Source organism: Microtus oregoni, unplaced genomic scaffold (assembly GCF_018167655.1).
Source record: "Microtus oregoni isolate MIOR12 unplaced genomic scaffold, Mior012 000057F_ref0000458, whole genome shotgun sequence".
NCBI lineage: Eukaryota > Metazoa > Chordata > Mammalia > Rodentia > Cricetidae > Microtus > Microtus oregoni.
The window spans coordinates 5,820,430-5,846,040 of NW_024543833.1; the positions used below are offsets into that span (position 1 = coordinate 5,820,430).

At 40.2% G+C, this 25,611-nt stretch overlaps 1 protein-coding gene across 1 annotated transcript; it reads left to right on the forward strand.

Moving 5' to 3' along the window:
* Positions 1-334: 334 nt before the first annotated feature.
* Positions 335-13,478, forward strand: LOC121438828. Its single transcript, XM_041639295.1, has 9 exons — positions 335-461; positions 1,265-1,483; positions 2,598-2,804; positions 4,845-5,078; positions 6,380-6,533; positions 7,514-7,623; positions 8,728-8,841; positions 10,121-10,267; positions 10,976-13,478. The coding sequence occupies exons 1-9, from the start codon at positions 378-380 to the stop codon at positions 11,108-11,110; spliced, it is 1,404 nt and encodes a 467-aa protein (XP_041495229.1). The 5' UTR covers positions 335-377; the 3' UTR covers positions 11,111-13,478.
* Positions 13,479-25,611: the final 12,133 nt, after the last annotated feature.

Sequence of the window (25,611 nt, forward strand, 5' to 3'; positions counted from 1 at the left end):
CTCTCTGTGGCTTGATTTCCCATTTTAAAAAATGAGACCTAGAGACACTGACACTATTACTGTAAAAATGAACTCAGACACTATTAAATACCCAGCATCTGACGCAGGCGCTAGGAGGAAGTAAAGCCCGTCTGTGATTGTCGTTATCAGCATGTGTCATCAGTTGTCAAGGAACTGGGAACACTGCAAGTAGTTTTGCATCTCTTCCAAGAGCATTTTTTTCTTTAAAGCAATACTATAATTTGGGAGACTGCTTCCTTATTTCTCTTAGCTATCAGCTCTATATAAGTATTTCCTTCCTTAAGACTTCTCATTCCTCCTTCTTTGGGATATCCATTTTCTTCCTTTCCTTTTCAGTGAATTGCTTGCTCCTTTAAATGGACAACTTAGCATTTGAAATGCAAGAAGATGGAACACAGAAGGCTTCATCCACAGGAAAGATCAGTACTCCTACCAAAGCGGTAAGGTGGGGGTTTGCATGCCGGGGTTATGTGCCCTGACTTGTGAGAAGCTCAGAGAGAATCCTTCTTTAGACCAGTGCTCCCAATAGACCCCTTCCTCATTGCTGCTCTGTCTTTCCTTATAAACCCCTAACTGCTGCTTCTTTAATGGCCAATTCTCTTTGAATTATTGCTCATAATATCAACAAATGCTCTTGACTTGTTGGGTTTTATCACTAGGTTAAAATAAATTTGCCTCTTAACTGGGGCTTCCCACAGGCAATATTTTCATACATGCTGATCAAGGAGCTTAAAACAAATCAAAGGGAAGATTTTTTTTTTGTTGGGTTGATTATTCATTGGTTTTTATATTGCCCCTTTTCTCTGCTAATCTAAGAGTCAGTTTAGACACCTGTTCTGCTTTCTATTTAAAAGGACCAAGCAAACTGCAGGCTGCATCCACATCTACTAGTCATGGCAAGTAGGAATAGTATTTTAAAACTAGTAGAACAGCAAATATTATTTAAGAAAACTTTGTTTGAATGATGATGGTGATGTGTGTGTGTGTGTGTTTTCTAAGACTTAAGTGTCTTACACTAGATAAGTTTAGGAATATATTTCTTAATGTGGATGTGGTTAAAAAAAGGTCAAGCAGGACTAAATGTTTCGTGTCTGATCATTTCCTGACTCAGCATCAATGGGTGAGACATAAACTTCAGAGTACACTGTTGAGGTTAGCAGAAATTAAAAATCCAAGTCCAAGAAGGAGACAATGCCTCTGTTTTGTCACATGTGGAGGATGATGGCTTCAAACTTTCTCCTAGGAGAAGAGGCAGCAGTGGTCACTGCTGAGTGTTTTCCTGCTATGCCTTCTGGCCTGTTTCATCACCACAGCAACAGGAGTGCTTACTCTCTCCCTGGTTTACGTCCACGCCAAACCTCGCTTTGAACAGGACGCCTCACCTTCACACACAGTGGTTCCCCAAGTACAGAAGGCTATCGATCCAAAATTTCAATTTCTTAATCATTTACCCAAATCCAAGGTAAGAATAACGCAGATCAGAAAACTCTTCTCCAAATGATGATTTTAAAACCATGCCTGCACTTCGTGGTATTAAACTGTCCTCCAAGGGAAGGGTCAGTGGGTTGAAGGGAGGTGGGGACGAGAGGAGTGGAAAGTCGGGTTGATGTTAGCAGCAGGCAGAAAATTTCAGTAGATCATTCCTTGTTCTAATTAGAAAAGAGAAGTGCCAAGTTGTAGATGGAAAGGAAGGCTCTATGTATGTGTGTGTGATGTGTGTGTGTGTGACATGTGTATCTGTGTGGTGTGTGAATTTGTGTGTTGTGTATGTGTGTGGTGTGTGTGTATGATGCGTGTGTGGTCTGTGTATGGTGTATGTCTGTTGTGTGTGTTAGTGTGTGTGTGGTGTGTGTGTATGATGTATGTGTGGTGTCTTTGTGGTATGTGTCTGCGTAGTGTGTGTCTGTGTGTTGTGCATGTGTGTGTGTGGTGTATGTGTGATGTATAACTGTGTGGTGTGTGTATGTGTGCTGCGTCTGTGGCATGTGTCGGTGGTGTGTGTATGATGTGTGTGTGTGGTGTGTGTGTGGCCTGTGTATCTTTGTTCTGTGTGTGGTGTGTGTATAATGTGTGGTGTCTGTGTGGTTGTGTGCATGTATATGTGTGTTGTGTGTGTGATATGTGTGTGGTATGTATTTGTGGTGTGTGTGTGATGTGTGTGTAGTGTGTGTATGATGTGTGAGGTGTGTGTGTGGTTTCTGTGGTGTGTGTGTGATGAGTATGTTGTGTGTGTAATATGCATGTGGCATGTGTCTGTGGTGTGTGTGTGTGTGTGTGATATGTGAAGTGTGTGTGGTGTCTGTGGTGTGTGTGTGGTTTCTGTGTGGTGTGTGTATGTATATGTGTGTTGTGTGTGTGTGCGTGGCAGGATTCGGCTGATGGTATAAACAACTGTTAATAACTCCTAGACTTTTATAGCAGTGCTGTTCCTTTTGGGAACCCTAAAACTCACCCGACCTCATGTTTTCATTTTGATCCCTACTTACTCTGTCAATAAAAGTGGGCTCACATTCTTTGTGGACAGAGACGTGTACTATAGGCCCAAAGCTGATGTTTGTTTGCTTATGATTTTTTAGGTATTTGAGTTCCCTGGTGGTGCCATCCAGTGGGCAAGGTACAGGAACAACATTAAAGACTATCTCAGTGTTGAAGAAGAGGCATTTGGCACCAGCTTGAACAGCCTGAGATCACAGATGACACTGGGGACACTAAGAATAAAGAGCCAGGGCCTCCGGGCTCCTCATTGGCACTTCAATGCCAACGAGCATGGCTATCTCGTGCAGGTAGAAGAAGTTCACCCTCTTCTGCTCTTAAGTTTAATACCAAATGCCCTCTCCCACCAATCACTAGCTAGGACAATGCTAGCATTTTCTCAGTTGAGCTTCCCTCCTTTCAGAGAATTCCAGCTTGTGTTAAATTGACCCAGAACTAACCAGGACAGAAGATTAGACGTTCATCTATGAAGCTATTTATATTTTTCATGGAAAGCATGGTGAGATAGAAACTTTTCTAGAAAGAAACACTTTCTAGTGTTTACAGGGTTGAACTAAGTCTAGGGTTTTTGAGTTCTGTTTTTCCAAACATATCAAACAATAAGGGAAGTACTTCCAAATGATCATTTTTTTTTCTGCTGTTGGCTAGACTATAGCAGCAGGAAAAAGAAAAGTCATCTGGGTAGACTTCCTGGAAGGGTTCCTCAAACAGACTCCACTAAAGAAGTAGGTCTGTGGCATCAGCAGTGAATAGGCCCTGAGACCCACCTGGCCTGAGGAAGCTATTTCAGAAGCCAAGGGGTAATTTAGAATTTGATTTCTGAGTGTGTACTACATAGACTTGGGTATTCTCTAGATCCTGGGCAGCTGTGAGATTCCTGACTCCTATCACTAGGGCAAAGAGAATGAGAAGGTAATTACAGCCCCACAAGTCTGCGGAGATTGTGTCTGCCTGCCTCGGAGCAACTTGCTGAAGGCCTTAGCACCATCTTTCAGGGTAGCCTGGTAGATGAGGAGGCTGGTGAGCCTGGCCCAACAGTGACCATCCTGTTGACTCGTCTGCTGCTGTTGCTCTTCCTCTACAGTGGCTCATGTCCTGATAGAATAAATGGATATCTATGCTGTAGCCTGCACCTGGATGAGGGCAGAACTCTTTAGAGCAGTGATTCTCAACCTGTGGGTCCCGACCCCAGTAGGGGTTGCATAGCAGATATTCTGTATATCAGCATGCAATCATAACACTAGCAAAATTACAGTTATGAAGTAGCAATGAAAATAATTTTATGGTTGGGGGCCACCACAACATGAACTATGTTAAAGGGTCACAACATTAGTAAGGTTGAAGACCACTTCTTTAGACTAGGTTTATCTTTCTTTAACTCCCATTTGTATTCAAGATTCATATTGCCTGTCCAGATTGAACAAAGACTTCTTTTGATAGAACAAACACTTCTGTTTTTATCTATCCTTTGTTTCACTATGTGACCATCAGTGTCTGATAAAATATAAACAAACAATGGCAATAATATAAACAAACATTGAAGAAGAGTGTAGAAAATGAAAGCAAACATGATTTGTCCCCAGGGTAGTATGTTAGCTGTCACAAAATAAACGAAACTAAATGGTACTCCCACATCCAGGGTTTGATTAGATTCAGTTACATTACTTAGTAATACCTTCACTCATTAGCTTACTTTAATTTTGGAGTAGACTTCAAGTGGGACATAGTATGGACAAAAAAATGTGACTTTGGAGTTTGCTTTCTCAGGTCCATATCCAATATTTGCCACTGACTAACTAAAGTAACTTCAAGAAAATATATTTGCTTAAACGAGTTCAGTTTTCTCACCTACAAAATAAGAATAATAGAAATAATTGAATTCAATCAAGTGAAGTGCTTTGATAGGTACCTGATATAATGAAAATATTAAGTGTATGCTATTATATCTATTATTACAATTATATACAGAATTTTCCTTATTTTCAGTACTCATGTATCTGTGCGTACAAAGTGCATATACAAACATATGTGCTTGTGCAATCACCTGTGACCAGAGCAGATCCTTCATGCTTTGCTTCTGTCTTTTAAACATGTTCTAAAATATGGAATCTCAGTGGGAGCCGCGTTTCCCTCAAAGAGTAAAAATGGATTCTTGGTGGGGGCAAAAGATGCTACACACACACACACACCCACGACATGAAATAACTATTGTATTAAATTTTTATAAGGTAATAGGAGAAAAAGTGTTTGAAAACTATGCTTATAAAACGGGTGATAAGAGAAGATTGAGAAACATTAGTCTAAATGAAACTAAGGTTTTTCTGTTTTAGGGGACAGCATGGATCGGGGTGGTTGATGATGGTGGTGAGGTCGCTACCACATACAATGTCACAGCTGGCCAAGTGATCTTCTTTCCTAAAAACACACTACACTGGATAAAGAACGTGGGTCAGGAAGACTGCTTCTTCTTGCTCTTCTTTTCCACACATGATGAACTGCAGACGTTAGATGTTGATGATGTGTTTTTCTCTACACCTGAAGACATTGCTTCCAGGTCACTTAAGGTATGTGATGTTTGTAAAATGATGAAGATATGTACTACACAGGCATAGCGTATGACTATCAGTGTTTCTACAACCTAGCAATCTTCATAGATCCACAAGTTCGCTAACAGTGACAACAGCGATTGAATAACACACTCAAAAGTATGTTTTGTGTTTCTACTAAGGACCAAAGTTGATATTGCATTTCTTTTGGTTTTCCTGTATGAATTTCTTACACATGAAATCAGAGTGTACTGATAAAAAGACTATGATATAATTAATGGAAAAATTCTCCCACTTACTGTCCTGAAGATTCAAAAGATGACTTGTCTTTTCTGTGGGGAGAAGTTTGGTACATATGGTAGAATTATGTGTTCTTTTCTTCTTTTGTTTTTTTGAGACAGGGTTTCTCTGTGTATCCTGGGCTGTCCTGGAACTTACTCTGTAGACCAGGTTGTCATTGGACTCAGAGATTCACCTGTCTCTGCCCCCCTAGTGCTGAGATTAGAGACACATGCTGTCACCACCCAGCTGGCATTGTGTTTTCTTAACTTCCAGCAGAGAATCTGTCGTTTCCCAAATAATTGGCACTTCGAAATAAATCTTTCAGAGTTTTAACTGTTAATGAGGTACCAAGGTGTTTCAGTGAATGTATACACGACGTGATATTAATCAGGCTAAACATGTCCCTCTCCTTAAACATGCAGCCGTTACAGTGGGAACTCATTCCTTCTAATCCCCCAAAGCACACAATATATTATTTCCCCCGCTGTCACTCTATGGTACAATAGCAGAGCATAGCCTTTTGCTCCTGCAAACTAGTCCTACAATCACTAATGACCTCTCCAGGCATTTATATACATTACCACAGGGGAATAACCAATGTTGTTGGTTACAGAAGGTCAGGCATCGATGCTCAGGGCTAATGGGGGAGAACTAGTGATGGGCTGTGGGTAGCAGCTGGAGAAGGCTCAGTAACAAGCATAGGAATCTGCATAGTAAACTTGTGAGATTGCCTTTCAATGGAGTTCAGGCTTCTAGTGTTCTCGAGAGAGGTGGAAGACATGAATGGCTGCCTAGGGAGTATACTGGTAAGCACTGGAAACAATGTATGCTGTTGTAGCAGTTTGCATTGGCCACTCCAATCCAAACATTTTAAACCAAAATGCATTGGAAACTTTCACAAATATCAGAAGTTGTTCTGCCCGAGCCAATGAAAACCATCCTTGCTCATGCGACTGCACCCTCTGCCACTTACTTTTTTTGTTATCAAAATTTGTTGTGTTTCATAACCATCCATGTGATTTATGATTGTGTTTCAGCCTGAAGGTGGAATTAATTTCATTAGAAAATTCCAGAAGCAAACAGAGGATCAGGGGGTCAATCTTCCTCCCAACTTGGCAGAGCTGGTTATGAATGCTAGTTATGTACAGTCTCCGGACAGCATTGTGTGGAGATATTTTTTTGACCTTAAAGGTATGGTATGTTTCATGAAGGTTTTTTCATTAAGATTTGTATATATAGTTATATATTTTTGGCTTGTAATGTATTTTGGTGGTGGGCTATTGCTAAGAGAAATATATATATATATATATATATATATATATATATATATATATATATATATGCGCCATGGTTTTCAGCAGAGTAAGTAGTGTAGAGAAAGTCCTGCAGTTCAAAGTGAGTGTTACAAAGGATCTCAAAGTGGGATGAGTATGTTTGCGATCTGGGAAATGCTGCCAGATCAGAGACTGGTGGCAGAAGACATTCCCAACCATGTAAGGTTTAAAAGTTATACTAAGGAGTTTGTATGGCTTCTTAACTGAAAAATAGATAGACTGCGGATTTTAAATAAGTGTGAAACCATGAATCTTGTTCTGTGAAGTGAAGATATATCTGGCTGGATTGTAGAGAATGATTAGAATGGTCCAGTTGGGGAGAAAAGAGATGAGTAGAGGGACTTTCGTGGTCCTTCAAATAAGGGATGCTATAGTCCTACACTGTGGCCAATGTATGGTCCTTCAGATAAGGATTGGTATAGACCTACAGTGTGGCTGTTGTCATAGTCCTTCACATAAGGGCCAGTATAGAACTGCACTGTGGCTATTGTGAAACAGAGTGAACAATTTAAAGAGATAGGATAGAAAGGACTTGATAGTTGACTACTTCCAGGGTGACACACAGAGTTTCCTTAGGGATAACTTCCAAGTTTTCTAGCCAGGTCCCCTAAGTTGAATGAAGAGTACTTACTAAGATTCTCTGAATTAGAAATTTCAGGACAGTTTGGGAGGTAGGACAGAATATAACTGTGCCCAGTAGGAGCCCGTATGTCCTGGGGTCAGCAATTCACATTATGTAAGTTACCTGTGAGTAGAAGAGCTTTGTGTCTTACTGGGTGTCTATTGAAGCACAATTTGAAGTATTTGTTATTCTGTTTCAAATTTCATCTGATTCAGGATCAAAAGAATATAAGTTTCCAGGGGGAGCCATCCAGCTAGCTCAGTACTGGAAGGAAGCAAATGCACTAAGCAGCAACGAGAAAATTTTCAATGAATTTCTACATCAGGTAATTGAGGAAAAAATTTTTCTTTGTTACCATAAAACAACATTTAAAGATTTTTCATATATGTTAATTTATTTCCTTTTTCTTTTTTCTTGAAATCAAAGAATAATTATATTGTTTTCTTCTTTCCCTTTCCTTCCACTAACCCTTCCTATGCATACCCACCTTGTTTTCTCTCAAGTTCATGGCCTCTATTTTTAAATTATTGTTATACAAGCAAATATATATATATATATATATATGTACATATAAATACACATACAGATATACATATGTAATCTTAAATATATAAATAAAACTCGTTCAGTGCATATATCACTTTCTGTTAGCTACTTAATAACTTACTACTAGTTAGTCAGTTTGGGAGCTTTCCCTGGGGAAGACTGTTTCTCCATCTCTCAGCATCCCTAGTTTCCTGTGATTCTTTGCTAAGGGTTGAGGCTCCCGAGACCTCCCCTCTCTTGTGTGTTTTGTCCTTGTTCAGGTCTTGTTCAGGCAGCTATGTTGGTGAGGCTTCATGGGTATAACTTTCTTGACATTTCTAGAAGAGCAAATGTCCTGTTCCTGTGGCTCTTACAATCTTTACACAGGGAAAACCTTCTGATGAATGTCCAGGCAGCTAAACTATCAGATTTAGATCGAATTCACATTTCTTCCTACTGGAAGAAGGGAACCCTGAACTAAGCCAGCATGGGCTGATTCCATTCATGTGAGCTTCTAATTGAGGTTTCCAAGGGCCATGAAACTTCCCCAATGAAAGCAGTTTCATCAGTGAAGAGAGTGGAGCATTGTGAGAGTTTCAATTTATGTGTTTAAGAAAATCTGGTGATGCAGCGGAGTCCTCGTGTTCATGTTCTAGCTCTGCCACGTCTTTGCTGTGTGGCTCTAGGCAACTGACGCAGATTTTTCACTCATCACCTGTGAAGTGGGGGGAACGATGCAGCTTTGCAAGACTGTTGTAAGCAGTAAGTGATAAAATACCTATAAGGAACATGGAAGATATTTGCAGAGATGCAGCAATATTGGGTGTTTTATGAATTTATGTACTTGAGTTGCTGAGCAGTATGTTGGTTAAATAACTGTCTTTTTTTCCTTTTCTTTGGAAAGCATCAAAATGTCCTCGCATTGAGTACACTCAGGATTTATAACAATGGATTGAGACAGCCCCATTTTCATCTCAATGCAAATGAAATGGGATATGTGGTGAGCGGATGTGGAAAGGTAATTCCCCAATAAACCTTTCTTTTTTAAAGCATTTTTTTTTGATGCAGAAAGAAACAAATAGGAGGTATTTCACATGTCCACCTAGTCATCAGGAACAAAAGGCATCTGTCCTAATGATTTGGTGGACACTATAGAGAGTACTACACAGATCTCATTACATGCTTGTTATATTTGATGAAACAGAAAGATTCAAGAGATTCTGCATTTCTGAGATGGGCAAAGGTATTTCTGAAGTGAAGACTTATTTCTTATGATAGAGGCTGGAAGAACAAGTTAGGTTTTCAGTTCTGCAACACCACCTAACGCAAAGTGCTTTGCCAGGCAGGCGCAGAAATAACCTTTTCTTTTAGTGTAAGGTAAATGACAGAACATGGAAAGGCTGGGGCCATCAGCATGATGGTTATGTGGCCCAGCTCATCTCAGATGCTCCTCAGTATGCTTGTTGTCTGGCTGAGCTATCCACAACCCCTTTCCCTCCTCAGAGAGTAGTTTGCTTTGGACGATCATTATGTGGTCAAGCTGTGTAGTATGTTGCTATAGGGATCTTACATTAGTAACTATAGATTGTCATAAAATCCAGAGACAGACAAGGTTTTGTTTGGAAAGGAGTCTCTAGGGGGTGAAAGGGCACAAGAGAATGGGCAGGATGATAGGAGAAAAGAAAGAGGGGAAAGTGAATCAACAAAAATAAATTGTATTTGAAACTGCCACAGTAATTTTGTAAAATAGTTTTAATAAAACACTTGGATGGTTTGTATTTCTCTCAACCTTGGAGGAAAGAACAAAAATGATATGAAGTTCACTTAGACCAAAAGTCTAGCATGTTTACGTGGATGAAAGGCTTTGAAAATTGAAGAAAGGCATTGTGGTCCTCCGTGATTTGCGTTTCAGTAATCTGAATGTTTCTTGCGGGATAGAGTCCTTTTGTGTATATGTTTAGTCTCTAAGTCGCAAAAGGAAGACTCTTCATATGGTATGATGCAAGATGACATAAATGAAGGCATCTAGGTGGGCACACACTGAATATAAATCCTCTCTGATAAATATGGGGCTTCATTGTGACCTTAACTAGAACATGATGGCTGATGCCTTTTATGGATACTGTTATGGCTATTTATGTCAGTGTTGCATTTTTTGGCTTCTGTGGGGGCTCTGTCACATCCTTGTTAAGAAACCTCCATATAGCTACAAGCTACATTGTATGTCCATTCTTCACATTTAATACTTATCCAAATGAGTGTGTGACTTTGTGTTCTAAAACATCACTTCCCCTCAGGTGGGCATCATTGACACTCAGAGAACCATAGAGTTTAATATCCACATTGGAGATGTGGTGTTTTTCCCCATTGGAACCCAGCATTACATCAAGAACACATGTGATGAGGATTTGCTCTTTGTTCTTGCCCTCAGCACCGGAGATCAGGTAAGAGTACGAGTCATCAGGAATCTGCTAAGCCACATGTTCAGACAAAGGAGGCCTTCATAAATATATGTTCAGTGAAGAGGTGGATGAGTTATCTAGATGAAAAAAAGTGTATGAAAAGAAGGATAATCAAGACATTTTCTATTTCATTGTTTCTTAAGTCTTTGAACTTTGTACCAAAGGATCAGTATGTTTATGAAATCATTTCTATCATAGTATAGCAGATATTAGAAGATGCAACCAATATTTATTGGTAAAGATGCTTCCTAATATTGATCCCCAGGAATGGAAAGGCATTCTCATATTGAAGCAGAGGTTATCATCCTGTTGGGAGAAGCCAGTGTGGCCGTAGAACACCAGGGGCATTTACCTGGCTGCAGGGCTTGCCTCGTCATATGGCTGCAGGTGCAGAGCGATGGGAAGTCTTTACTAGTTCTTGCTCCCAGAAGGGTAGATACATTTCTTAGTAGGACTGATTCCTTCGAAGGAAGGCTTGAGGTATCTTAGATCATTCTTCCATTAGATTTTCCTTCTCAGAACTGTAGAGGTTATTTTCCCATGACCAGGGGAGACTGGCACTCACTGTCACCTGTATGAAGTTAGATGGCTAAGTACCAGGCCATACTGCCAATGCCTTGGCCATCCTTAGGCCTCTGCAGAACTTGGAGCAGGGTTGCACTGACACCATTTTTGCTTTATCTCATTCAGGTCCAAACTCTTGACATGGACGATTATCTCCAGGCCACCTCAGACCATATTTTGGCCCAACTTTTTTTCAGGAAGCAAAGCGAGTTTAAGAAGATTCCCAGATTCACAGAGGACCAGGCCATCAACCTGCCTTAAATTCCTAATGAGTTCATACTGTTCCTTGTCAGTTGTTGAGAAAGAAAGGCCACTGGCTGAGAAACTTGGGCTTGTTACAAAATGAGATGAGACAACAGAGGCAGAGCAGCCCTAGGATTGCCCATGGGGCATCTGAGTATAGAAAGTCTTGCTGATCAAACATTTCACATTTGGGTGTCTGAGGTATCTGATAAATTGGCATTTTAATGCATTTTAGTATACAGATACACACACACACACACACACACATATATATATATATACACAAGTATATATACATATATGTCTTGTTACTTCAAATGTATTGTTTAAGCATTTGCTCTTATACATATAAGCAACATTTAACTACACAATTGTTATTCATTATTTATCAGTGTGGTAGGCAAAAAAGAGACTGATTTATATATGCACGTTCTGAGGCACTCTAATCCATGTGCATTAGACTGGGTCTGAGGAGTTTAGTACCATGCCTTAAGCTGGAGATTCCCAATCCTTTTTGGCATGAGATAGTTCTGATGATGTCAACATTTTAAGGAATTCAGTCATATCAGTAGTTGTGTATTTATTTTATATTACCATAGAAGATATTTAATGACAAAATGAATATGAACTAAGTGCCATCTTTGAATGTATTTGAATTTTGTTGGTAACCTCATCATCTGTCTACATTTGAAAACGTTCTTCCCATGTTTAAAATGCATCTGAGAGTCTGTTGCTAGTGTTGGCTATGTCTGAAGATTCATGGGCCCCTTATCATCTTCATGAAGCTGCTTGAGGCTGGTGCTCTCTTAAGTTATTATACAAAAAAATAGTGTATTTCTGATCTGTACTTTAATTTTGATTCCAATTTATTTTAACAGGCATTTGGTATACTGACAGTGTGCTAATCGCCACCATCATTTTTAAGCTATTTTATATAAAATTTTTAAGGTGATAGAGCTGACATTAATGCCTTCTTTTTTGTTATTACCCTAATGCCTAATCTGATTGTTTTTAAAGACTCAGACTGTTTATTTTTCTAAGATACAAAAGAATCTGTCCTTTCTCTCCCCACATCCCACTCTGCCTCTGTCTTCATTTGAATGTTTAGATCTACTGGTTACTAGTAGAAGAATATAGTTAGAACTTCACTCAGGGGTGGGTCACCACCTACAACAAAAGGCTTTAGGAACATGATGTCAGCTTCCCTCTACTCTCAGTTATTTGTTAGTTCATTCATCTAGAAGCTTAGCACTGCGTTAGATGTAGTGAGATGTAGTTAAATTATCTCTGTCTCACCAGTCACTGTGATAAGTGATAAATGTGTGCACACAAAGTATACATGGATACACACATTCATGCCTAAGTAAAACATGAAGCCCAGCTCTGGGATTCATACGGAGGGTGTTAAGACTTCCTGGAGTAGATCTGAGTGAAGATGAACCATTTGCCTCAACATTAAGAGGAAGATGAAATCTATGAGCAGGCAAACTTCTAGATTGAAGGCTGAAGGTAGTGCCTTTATATGTAGTGTCAAACATGGAAATATGAGAAACAGTTCTCTATGGGCGGACAAGAGGGCCAATAACAAGGGATGAGGCTAGAACAGGGAGGGTCCAGACAGGGAAGACACCAGCATCCTTTAGAGCATGTCTCTGTGCTTTTCCTCATTGCCTTTCCCCAGCAGAGCTACCTGAGATTGGAGCTTGGCTACATGCAGAGGCTTAATGGTGTTTGGCAGGGGAAGTAATGTTGAAAGGATTTAGGGACGAGCACAAAGGAAACGGAACATGGAAGGGAATATCCAGATAGATAGATGTGTTGTTTTCATCATCAGTAATGACTAGACTACCCTGTGAGGTTGCTTCTCTCCCATAAAAATCTCTGAATCGTTATCAGTGGATCTTTTTACTGATGAACTCTGAGGATCATAAAGGCAGAAAACAATGTGTGGACATAGCTTTTATCTGCAAATTTTACCGTGGAATATAAAAACATTATATACTATAAGCTTGTTTACATGTATGTACTAGCTTGTTTACATGTATGTACTAGCTTGTTTACATGTATGTACTACCTTTTATGTACATTGCAGGACTGCATCAGATTGCTTTGTGGTCATTAAATAAAAATTTTGTCTATCTTTTTATATCATTTTGCCTTTTGATTTTGAATATAACCAATTCATATAGTTTTATGTATTTGAAGTATTATTATCTTTTCTTTATTATTTTGTCTTAATTTGAAATATGATTTTTTTTATCTCCTAAGAAATGTACATCATGTTAAAACAGTTTAGGTTTTCTGATAACAATATTCTTGACATTTGCCTTAGGAATCTCTCAACTGTCAAGTTTTAAAAGAAAAACCATAAAATCCAAATTATCTAATAAAGAATTCTATTGACATATCATTGCCATATTGTCTTATCATGGGATGTGTTCTTAAATTTTAAGATTCTTCTAATATTGACTTGTTTTTTCATATCTTTGAGGTATTTTGTTGGTATTTGAGGTATTATCTTGTTTTTCTGTTGGATCTTGAATCCAGAGCCTTGCACATGCTAGGCAAGCACTGTACCCCTGAGATGCAGCCCCAACCTGAAGAAGTTAGCATTGATTGTTCCTCCAAGACAACTCATTCTCCCCTGTTATTTCATCCACTAATCCTAAATTGCTGGGGCTAGTTCGAGCTCCATTAGTAAAGTGTCTGTATTGCAATCATGAGGACAACATTTTGATCTGCACTACCCTTCTAAGGGAAGGTAGGCATGGTGGTGTAGGATGGTGATACCTTGGAAGTGCTAGAGAGGCTAATAAAGGCGTATCTCTGGGCCTTCTGGCAAGTCCAGAGAGACTACTGGAGAGTTCTAGGCAAGGGAGAGATCCTGTTACACACAAAAAAAGAAAAAGTGAATGACTTCTGAGGAATGACATTGTCCTCTGGCCTTCACAAACAGGAGTATACATTCACACATGCACAAGCATACAGACAGACAAAGAGACAGACGCATGGGTATGGGAGAATCTTTCACAAAGCAGAACTCTATACTAGGAAATGTACCATCTCTGAGGGGTGGGGGAAGGCTTCTATCACCTTAAAACTAGGCCAGTCCACACTAACACCACAACCTTTCAGGGTAGGTAACATTCTGAGATGCTGGAGCAGCTAACTGTTAAATAAAGATAGTTATAGCCTCTTTGAACTGTTCCTCTTTGTTCACTGTTCCTAGCTAGTCAAGCTCTCAATGCTTATTTAAATTTAAAGGTCATTGTTGGCTTTTAAAAATGTAATAAAATAGAGCAAAAATTTGCCATTTTAGTTATACACTTTGGTGACATTAAAAACGTTCATGATTTGGTGCAACAATCACCAAATCCATTTCCAAAACCTCCTGCCTCCCACAAGACAGAAACTACAACCATTAAACAACAACTCTCTGATCTCCCTCCTGCTAGCCCTGGTCTACTTTGTACTCATTCTGTCTCGTTAATCGACCCATTCTGAGTACCTCCTATAAATGGAATCCCACGATACAAGCAACTACTTCATTTCATTATTTGCTTGTTCTAAAAGCTTTGTCTTGGCTGCCTCCTTAGAATTGTTCACGTAGGGTTATATAAAACACATAGATGTGGCACCAGAGAAATTATTCTTTAAAGGGCTTATATACTGAAATAGACTCTATTTCTCTTCTTTCCCTACCCTTGTCCTTCATGAACTTAGCTCTTTTTATATCATGAGTATTCAAAAATGTTTGTCTATTCATATTTTATTGATTAAAAACAAATATTTTAAAAATGACACAAACGGACCCACACTAAGCGTTGGCATTTTAGTGATGTCTGTGTCAGTATCTATGGTTATTTAGTGCTCAACTTTTCCATAAAGCTTGGAACGTTACTTTGCCCTCACATGCTGTCGTGGGGAAATTTGTTCTAGTACCTGACATTTGAACATGAAGATTAGGTTGTTTGAATTCTGCTCTTTTTTTTTCTTCCTGTCACTAACAAGAAACCCCTAAGAACTTAAACAGGTGTCTTTTATATCTCTTATCTTAATGGTGTACTTCCCAACTTGATCCTACTCGGCAATAACTCTAACGTTTTTGCAGCATATCCTTGTATGTTCTGTTTAGTTCTGGGCTCGGGATGTAGAACGACTCATATCAATGGGAGGAAATTTTTAAGGCCAGGGGACAGGATTATCGTTTTGTATTGCTTCTTTGAGACATTGCTTTACCTATTGACAGTGAACCTGATGACCCAGCACACTTCCAAAGGTCCCACTTTTCATGCCATGCCAATGGAGAAACGTAACATTTTAAAGCATTCACTCAATGCTTTCAAGGCAACTTCCCACTTTCTTTTCTATCAGGTTTAGTGCATCTGGTTTGGTGTTGTGGTCTTTGATTCCCTAGACTTGAGTTTTGTTCAAGGTGATAGATATGGATCCATTTGCATTTTTTTCTGCATACTGACATCCAGTTGGACTAGCACAATTTGTTGAAAATGCTTTCTTTATTCCATGGGTATTTCTAGCTTCTTTATCAAAAATCAGGTTCCATAGGTATGTGGATTTATGTCTTGGTCTTTGACTCAATTCCACTCACCAACCTGTCTGCTTTTATGCAAATACCATACAGTTTTTATTGCTATGGCTTTATAGTATAGCTTGAAACGAAGGATGGTGACACCTGGTTGTTCTTTTATTGTATGAATTTCTTTAGCTATCCTCTTTCACTTATTTTGTTTTGTTTTTCCATATGAAGTTGAGTATTCTCCTTTCAAACACTGTGAAAAAAATTTTTGTGGGAACATGCGATCAAAGACTGTGCTTTACAGACTTGTGCCGTCGAAGAAATAGGTTTTTCTTCTCATTAAAATCCATCTATCACCAATGAGTACCCACAGGGCTCCAGAAAAACTTTATAACTGTTTCATTTTTACTGTATTTATACTGTTTTACTTGTAACGAGCCCAGATTCTCATTGTAAAAGCAAAACAGAACAGAAAAATTCACTCAAAATATAAAGCAATAATTAGTAATCTTTCTTTTTTCAGTTTTGCAGGAAAATGGGGATGTATAGTGAGGGAGTTTTTTTATTTTATTTTATTTTTTTATTGAAAATTTCCACCTCCTCCCCTCCTCCTACTTCCCTCCCTTCGCCCCATTCCCCTCCCCCTCCCTCTCCAGTCCAGGAGCAGTCAGGGTTCCCTACCCTATGGGAAGTCCAAGGTCCTTCTTCCCTGCTCCCCCCAGGTCCAGGAAGGTGAGCATCCAAACAGACTAGGCTCAGGAGTTTTGTTTTTACCTTGGTGTTAAGCACTCACATTCTCATTGTGCTGTTGTGTATAATTATTTACAAGATAAAATAGGAAAGCTGCTGGTCACGGTGGACTCCAATGATTCATGCAAAACCTTATCATGCCTCTTGTCTCTAGAGAGCATTATCCCAGAATCAGTGCATCTCAGATGACTATTATTCCTTGAGACAGCCCCATCTCTGTTTATCAGGTATGAAAGAGTAAAATCAGAAGAGAAAAACAAGCCCTTCTTGCCTGTTAGGCTAAATTGCTTTTCCAGTACACCTTAGCTTGTAAAAATAATCAAGTGGAGATAGTTTTGCAGGTGTACAGTACTGTGCTCCCACCTGGCTCCCACCTGTGAGGAGTTCAGAAATGTGAAGACAGCTGCAAGATATCAGAGGGGAAAACTACAGAGTTTAACATTGTTTAAAGTATCACCATTTGACCAAAGATTGGTGCAGTATTCTTAGACTGTCTCCCCAAGATTTAGACTTGTCTATTTTCTTAGTGAAGCATTTTCATTCATAAAGTAATACATACCCTAATCAGGTGGAATTTACTTCAGATGATATGACAGCTGCTGACCCAAGCCTTTGAATGTTCATGGGTAAAAGCACACATGTCATGAGCGTATTACTTGATAGGTCTCTGCACACTGAACGTGTCTGTCTGAAGAGCATCCTGGCCACATCATGTCTAAGTCTCTGGTGCCTGCTTGTACTTGTTTGTGTGACTACATAAAGCCCATTTTTTCTTGTTGATTATCATGTTTATGAAACTCACTATTCTCCATTTCATTCCTTCTTTCTTAATTGTTGCTTCTTATCTTACCCGCTTATAATCAGTTTAAGTCTGTCATCACCTTCATTAAGTCAATGGTGACTGATATCCAGGACACAGACATAGATAGAGTGTCTCTACATCAGGTCCTCAAGGTGGCCTGGACAGCTGAGGCTGTGGCTTTTGTTCTTTCTCTTCCACACACTTCTCTGAGAACATATCCAAGAGAACAGGCAGTGAAAAGAAAAGGCCAGCTATTTCTTGCTTGGTAGCACTCTCCTCATCGCCTCCAGTGATGTTGTGAGCTGTTTGGGTCATGTTACTCATCACAGCAAATGACAGAGGAGTGACACACAGATGCTCCTGAAACACCATGGTGACTTCAAAGAGGAAGTCAAGTTGGTGGGGATGGAGGAGAGAGCGGTAAATCTTTTTGCATAATCCTTTCTTAGGATTCTTGGCACTGGCTCCCTATTCGGAACTCCATCTTAGAAACAGCATACTGGCATCATCCTCCCCTTGAAACATGAGAATTGTCTTGACTTATAACGTGAAATCTTGACAATTTTCAACACCTGGGTACTAAAAATCTCCAAAGCCCCCAAATAAAGCTATATGGAATAAGATACTCAATTTCTGAGACCCTAAAAGTGGAATATAGGTAGGAGATCTGAATTTAAGTATTTTGGGATACTGTTTTAGGCAGCTTAATCGGAATGGTGAACTTTAGGCAGAGGCGCATATTCCAACACTAACTATATGTCTATATGAATTGGAATGGATAGTTTTCACCCACAGACATCTTTGTTTAAAGGAGAACAAACACTTGGTGTTACATCTAGATTACGTTGTCACCTGTGTTTTATTATGGAGCTTAGTCTCTTCAACCTCTTTGCATATACCTCATATATACAAGCTCTCCATCCTTCTTCGATCTTCTTTTGCCCTCCCTGCACAGATAGCTGTGGTGTGTTGCTGCCTGCGGATTGCCTCTTCATTTGCTCTTTAGCTTTCTTCTTTCTTCTGCAGTTTGATCATCTCTGCAGTAAGCCATTCTACTGGTGTCTCCTTTTTTTTTTTTTCACAACTGTCTCATTTGAAGCCTCCTGTACAGCTCTTTAGATTTTCTCCTATTCACTTTCAATATTTGTTAAGGGTTGTTTAATGATTTCCCTCATCTTTTTTTTTCCCAGCCATTCTCTTATACTCTCTTCATATACCCAGGCTCCTTAGTTGTTTATGATTTGTCTTGCCTGGCATGCATCTCTTAAGTTTCAGTTGAATGGCCTTAAGTTTGTGATCTGACCCTAAGTCAGCACCGGGAAATGGTCGGCTGTTTCAAATGCTAGATTAGAGCTTCCTGCTGATAAGGGAGTCAATTGGGCTGTATGTGCGTTTGTCCGGGGATTTCCACATCCAGCATATTGATGGTTTGGCCTGCTTGAATTTTGTGGTGGATATGTCCAAATCATTTGCATAGCAGAGGTCAAGCAGTCGTTCTCCTCTGTCATTCCTTTGTCTGAATCCATATGTTCCCATGACACTATAGCCTGTTCTTTCTCCAGATCCCACTCTTGTACTGAAGTCACCCGTAACAATTAGTATATCATTTTTATATGCCCTGCTGACTTTGAGGCAACTGGCAGAAAAATACAAAGAATTTGGAAAAGATTTATATGTCTCTTACATCGACTTCAGGAAGGCATTCAATAGCATTTGGAGGAAAGGACTTTGGGAAATAATGAGGTTCTACAGGTACCCAGAGAAAATCATAAGAAAACTAGATAATGCCTCTAAAGATACTTTTGAATCAGTCAGATTTAGTGGAGAACTAAGTTTAAGACAATCATAGGAGTGTTGTAGGGATGCTTCCTCTCACCACTACTCTTTAATATATTCCTGGAATTAATAATAGCAACAGCCCTGGTGGATGAGGAGGTAGGTGTGCAAATCAATAACTTGTGTTTCGCTAAGGATACAGCACTACTTGCTGAACCCCAGGCCACGGTAAATAGAGTGGTGGAAGTCAGTGAAAATCTTGGTATGAAAGCAAATACCAAGAAGACTGAGATACAACACATGGGAAGGGCACACAGGGATTTTAACATTGAAATAAAGAATCAGAACCTCAAACAGTCAACTTAGCCTATCTGGGAGGAAACCTCAGTTCAAAGGAAGAAATTATTTCAGATGTCAAGAGGCAGATAGGGATAGCAAGGGCTGCATTCCAGCCACTAGGAAAGGTTTGGTCAGCAAGGAACATAACAACAACAACAACAAAATTACAAGTATATGAGACACTGCCTGTAGTAATAAGAGCGGCGGGGCTGCGTCCCCAGCACCCCGGCCGCCTGGCTAGCTTATGCCCCGAAATAACAACACACAAATTGTATTCATTTAAACACTGCTTGGCCCATTAACTCTAGCCCTTACAGGCTAATTCTCATATCCCGATCAACCCATCTCTAATAATCTGTGTAGCATCAGTCTTACTGGGAAAGATTCTAGCCTATGTCCATCCTGGATCTGAGCTTCATGTGTCTGCCTCAGAGAGCAGAGCTATTGTGTCTTCCTAGGAGAGGCGAGCATGGCGTCTCTGCTCCAGAGAGCAGAGCTGTCGAGTCTGAGCTCACTTCTTCTTCCTCCCAGCATTCTGTTCTGTTTACTCCTCCCACCTATGTTTTAACCTATCAGGGCTAAACAGTTTCTTTATTGCTTAACCAATGAAATCAACAGATTGATATATGACACTGCCACATCACTTCCCCTTTTTCTGTTTAAACAAAAAAAGGAAGGCTTTAACTTTAACATAGCAAAATTACATATAACAAAACAGTTATCAAGCAAGAATTACAGTTACAATATTTATATCTATTTTTTCTTTTATCATAACAATGGAAAACTAGAACTATAACTATCTATCTATTCTTCAACTCCATCAAAGACTCCAGAAGAATACAATATTACCTAAGTAAACAAAAAGTAAGCAGTTTTCAAAACTCTAGAGATGACAGAGACATCTTGCTGCCTGTACAGTTACCCAAAGTTCCTCTGTACCATTGGGGCATCAATCTTCAGCCTTCAGGCCCATAGTAACCAGCAGACATTTCCATGAAGCAGGAAAATTCAAAGTCAGTTCAGTCACTATCTGTTGTGTCCTGCAGAATGTCTTGCAGACTCCTTTATGAATCAGGAACCCCGAAAGATCATCTCACCTTTAGGCAAGTTCAGTAGTCTTCTCTCTGTGGGTTCTCTGTGTCCAGTTTATGCAATAATCCAGGCAAGAGCAGTTTCTTGCCCAAATGGCTATCAAACTCCATAAGGATCCTCTTCGATGCCCATTTTCTTCTTGAAGTAGCTTGGTGCTGCCAGGAGCAGAGTGTCTCATTGTCATGAAAAGTCCTAAGTTATTAAAACATTTAAAATGCCATATTCTATAATCTTCAAAAAATATGAAGAATGCCTATCTAAAATATATCTATGTACATTTAGAAAATCTTAACTAACATGACTACAAACTTGACTATTATGATTATTTATTAACAACCTATATACATTACATTTTTACATAAACTACACAATCACAATACCTTAATCAAGAGCAGAAATACATATACATATAACAATATTGACCTTAAATTTATATCACTAAAGCAAAATCCATATCTATGCAAATTATTCATACCTATATCATATCCCCCTTTAAATGTAAAAGGACGTTTATAAACCATATTTGAGAACATGGGCGCAGTTTTTTTCTCTCCAAACTGCTTCCTGCTGAATGGGGGCGTCGTTAATTAGGTCTTTCATAGTATAACCTGTGTGCTAGTTTCATCTCAGTTGGCAGTTGAATTGCTTAACCAATGAAATCAACAGATTGATATATGACACTGCCACATCAACTGCCTTCTTTACAACTCTGAAACCTGGACAATGAAATGCTTTTCAGAAGAGCGGCTGAATGTGTTTGAGATGGCATGTTTCAGGAGAAGTCTAGCTCAATGGTGACATTAAGAAACATCTCCATCTACAGAAGGAAGTAAACTGCAGGATACAGCAACAGCGCTTAAGATTCTTTGGCCGTGTTATGAGAATGAATGATGGCAGATACCTAAGGATAGCACTGCTTGGAGGAAGACCCCCAAAACGCTGGATAGACAGCGTAAAGGAAGACTGTGGAAGCTTGGGTATGACAATAACTCAAGCATCTAGGACTGCCCAGGATAGGAACAAGTGGAGAGTCACTGTAAACAGGACGCCCATGCAGGCTTAAGCACTGCTGGGGCATAAATGATGATGATGAGCTGATAAGGAAAATTAGAGATCAAGTTTGTTATAGATAGTAAAGAAAAGCATGGAGCCTGGGTAGAATGCTCAGTAACTTCCTATGGAACTCCACAACATCCTCGGGAAAGTATTTATCTCAGGCAGACAAGTGTTATTTCTTTATTATCACTCCATTATTACTTAGCTCTAGTTTTGTGTTGGTCTGGCAAAGGTCATTTCATCTGCGTGTCTGCATCTAGATGAAACCAGCACCTACATAAGGCTGTGTCTTACTAGTTAGCAAACTTGGGGACATTTCCATCATATTTCTAAATCTCAATTTTATTCTAGAATTTCTGAAAAATAATAACAATCCTTTCATGAGATTTTTTTGAAGGCTAGATAATGTATGTATAAAGGCACACCGAAGGAACTCTGAAAATATGAACATAAATAGGAAAACAGGAAGAACAGGTGTGGTGGGAAGGTGGGCAGGTAGTGAGCATCCTTCCCATTGTCTGTGCACTCTTTAAGTGGGGTACGCTTGAGACAATAGGAGTCACCAGGTGAAGAAAACATCTTTTTAGTAAGACACACACACACACACATACAAAAGAAAGAGAGGGCAGGAGGATTGGTATGAAATTATTTGGGAATGGATTTTCTATTTTGTATACAACTTTCATGTAAATTTTTCTGGTGTCCTGAATTATTCTAGTCATGTTTAACAGGTACTTGCTGGGCATCAGTGGTGGATACCACAGGCATGGATCAGTTAATCTAGTATGGACACAATGAATTATGGACTGTAACTCTCTAGGGAGGAGGGCAGAACATTGAGAACAACCTGCATTCATGGCCACGAATCCTGCTAAAGGAAATCTGTCACCATCAGTAGTGATCTGTGATGGGTAGTTTGGAGACCTGTATACTATGAAAAGGGAAATGGTGGAAGCTGAGATGTGGGTATTTGATTTTTAAATGGATAACGTTAAGTAAAAGGAAGGTCAGGGATACAAGCAAAAGATGGAGTGGAAAATATTTATGAATGAACAGAAAAGTTGGTGTAAGGCTACAAAAGAGAGATTCCAGAGTCCTAAGGGGGGGGGTCTATTGTACTGGAGCTTGGATTGTGAACAGTTGGTAAAAGACGAATACACACAAGGCACAGATATCTGGCCTGGGATTTAAGGACTGTGAAAACTACATCTTGAGTAACTTTCACTTTAAGACTACAGTACAGGGTTTGCTGCTCTGATTTTGGCCCTTTTGTTCCTCGGGTAATTTGAAAGGCTGTATGTTTTCCTCCTACCATCATATTTATCATTTAAAAATTTTAAGTCATAAGTTTATGTAATCGCAAATGATACACTAACCAGAGTGCTGCATAGTGTATCTACCGTGTGTTTGCACTTCAAACATCATTTTGAAACTTCCGAGCTATTGCTTGGCAGAACTCACCAAACCACCTTGTGATTAATTAATTAGCAAAACCATCCTTCAATGTCAACCCAATCAGTTAAATCAGGTTCTATTTTAGTGTTTTGAAGAATCATGGCATTCTTTATCTTTGTCAGGTCCATTCAGACGTGCTTCTGAGGTGGTCATTCACTTGCAAGTTCTCACCAAAAGAGCAGTGACAGAAACAGAGAGGTTGTGCTTCCCCACACACCAGGGGAGGAGCAAGGAATTCCTTTCTCACCAGCTCCACCTCACTTGCCTTGGCCTTCTTAGGACTCCATCAAGGGGCAGTATTTTCTTGTATTTGTCATGACTTTGGTGACTGGGAGGTTTTCTAGCCTAAGTTAATGGCTAGAAATAGAAGCTGAGGGGAAGGCTCTGCAAATACTGCCTGACGAGCTGGAGTAGAGATGACGTGAGAGACACAGAATATATAGAGAATCGGAGATGTGCGTTGAACAAACTTGGGACATTAGTAGAAAATAAAATCCCTGTAAGAAAAGATACGGAAATAAGCGTTACATAAGGTTTTAAGAAGTTGTGACAGATATTATGTATTACATTTTACTAAAAATTTCACAGAAGCCAAGGGACAGCTGGGTACTTCGATGCCATTTTGTGGCCCCATGAATTCTTTTGGAAGGTTAGCTAACATATGTATAAAAGCACATGGAAGGACTTCTGAATAGATAAACATAAACAGGAAGAACAGGAAGAGCAGGTGTGAAGGTGGGCAGGCAATGAGCTGTCTGCCATCTTCTGTGCACTCTGCCGAGGGCTGAGACTGAAGCCATTCTGCCTCTGGGCATCAGGTGGCGCTCGCACACTGCCAGAGAAGCCCCGCAACCCCTTTCAGCTTCAGTTTCTGTTTCAGATGGGCATAACCGTGGCCTTAAGTGAAATCTGGAACAAACTGATTCCATGCAGACTTTTGGTCTGTAGCTCTGTTCTCCCAGGGTAGTTTAACACACACAAGTGAAACTTCATTTTATAACACATAAAACTCAGGCTACATGGTCTTTGTGCGATGTAGATAGCTTTCTTACAGGAGGGAAGGCCACAGGGAGAGGCGGCAACAGATAGCTAAAGAGACCACATGGTATTAAGAGCACAGGATCTATACTGATCTACAAAAAAGTCCACCCAGAGTGGTGGCCCAGGACATCGGGAACTGTGAACAACTCACTTGGATTGTTGTTTATTTACTTATTTTTGAGACATGATTTTGCAGCACAACTCTGGATAGCTTGAAACTCATTATGCAGACCAAGACGGTTTGTATTTGCAGAAATCCCCCTGCTTCTGCTGCTGGAGTGTTGGGTTTACAGGTGTTTGTCATCGGGCCTAAACTCCTTACATTCATTCCACAAAGCTATCACGACATTTTGTTGTTGTTGTTTTCTGGTCTTTGGGGAAGTGAGTTTATACGATGTACTGTCAACTCCCATCTTCTTTCTCTGTAAGAATATTCTGGAAAAACCCTCTTGTCTTTCTCAAACGTGTAGGAAATGAAGGTGAGGAGGATGCTCCAGATGGAGCAGGCTAGAAAATAGCACAGGAACATTTACCAAAAGGCCTTTGATTTTTATTGTTCTTAAATGGCAAATGCAATTGTTTTTGTGTGTGCCGGTGTGTGCCTGTGTGTGCCGGTGTGTGCCTGTGTGTGCCTGTGTGTGCCTGTGTATGCTGGTGTGTGCCTGTGTGTGCCGGTGTGTGCCTGTGTGTGCATGTGTGTGCCGGTGTGTGCTGGTGTGTGCCTGTGTGTGCATGTGTGTGCCTGTGTGTGCATGTGTGTGCCGGTGTGTGCCTCTGTGTGCCTGTGTGTGCCTGTGTATGCCGGTGTGTGCCGGTGTGTGCCGGTGTGTGCCTGTGTGTGCCGGTGTGTGCCGGTGTGTGCCGGTGTGTGCCTGTGTGTGCTGGTGTGTGCCGGTGTGTGCCTGCGTGTGCCTGCGTGTGCCGGTGTGTGCCGGTGTGTGCCGGTGTGTGCCTGTGTGTGCCGGTGTGTGCCGGTGTGTGCCTGTGTGTGCCTGTGTGTGCCTGTGTATGCTGGTGTGTGTCTGTGTGTGCCGGTGTGTGCCTGTGTGTGCATGTGTGTGTCGGTGTGTGCCTGTGTGTGCCGGTGTGTGCCGGTGTGTGCCTGTGTGTGCCGGTGTGTGCCGGTGTGTGTCTGTGTGTGCCGGTGTGTGCCTGTGTGTGTAGTACATGCATGTGTGTCATATGTGCAGGCATGCACGCAGAGGTTAGAGACAGGTATAATGCTATTTCAAAGTAACTAAATAGCTGAAGTCAAGTCATGTAGTTCTCCAAAAAGTGGGGCTAGACATCAAACTCTGATTATTTTTAATTTACCCCAATTTTTGAAATTTCAGTTCTTGGAATGAAAGTTTCATCTTTATGTGTAGGGAAGCTCTACATTATCTGTAAGTGTTCTCAAGGAAGATTCAGTATAAATGTCTGACAGAAAGCCAGTGTCTCATCTGGCTGTGATAAACCCCATGAACAAAAGACACTAGGGGAGGAGAGGGTTTACTCAGCTTTCTTCATGGGCTCCATGAGAAAGGGAAGTCAGGGTAGGAAATTCAAGCAAGAACCCCTGCAGAGGCTGTGGAGGAGTGCTGCTTTCCTATTTGCCCTGACAGTTGTTTGTTCAGCCGGCTTTATTATACAACCTAGAGCCACTAGGTATGGGAACTACCCAAAGTGGGT

Coding starts and splice junctions, on each gene's coding strand:
- LOC121438828 (XM_041639295.1), top strand. CDS start 378: ATGGACAACTTAGCATTTGAAATGCAAGAAGATGGAACACAGAAGGCT. Junction 2,805..4,844: donor AGCATGGCTATCTCGTGCAG/GTAGAAGAAGTT, acceptor TTTCTGTTTTAG/GGGACAGCATGGATCGGGGT. Junction 10,268..10,975: donor CCCTCAGCACCGGAGATCAG/GTAAGAGTACGA, acceptor TATCTCATTCAG/GTCCAAACTCTTGACATGGA.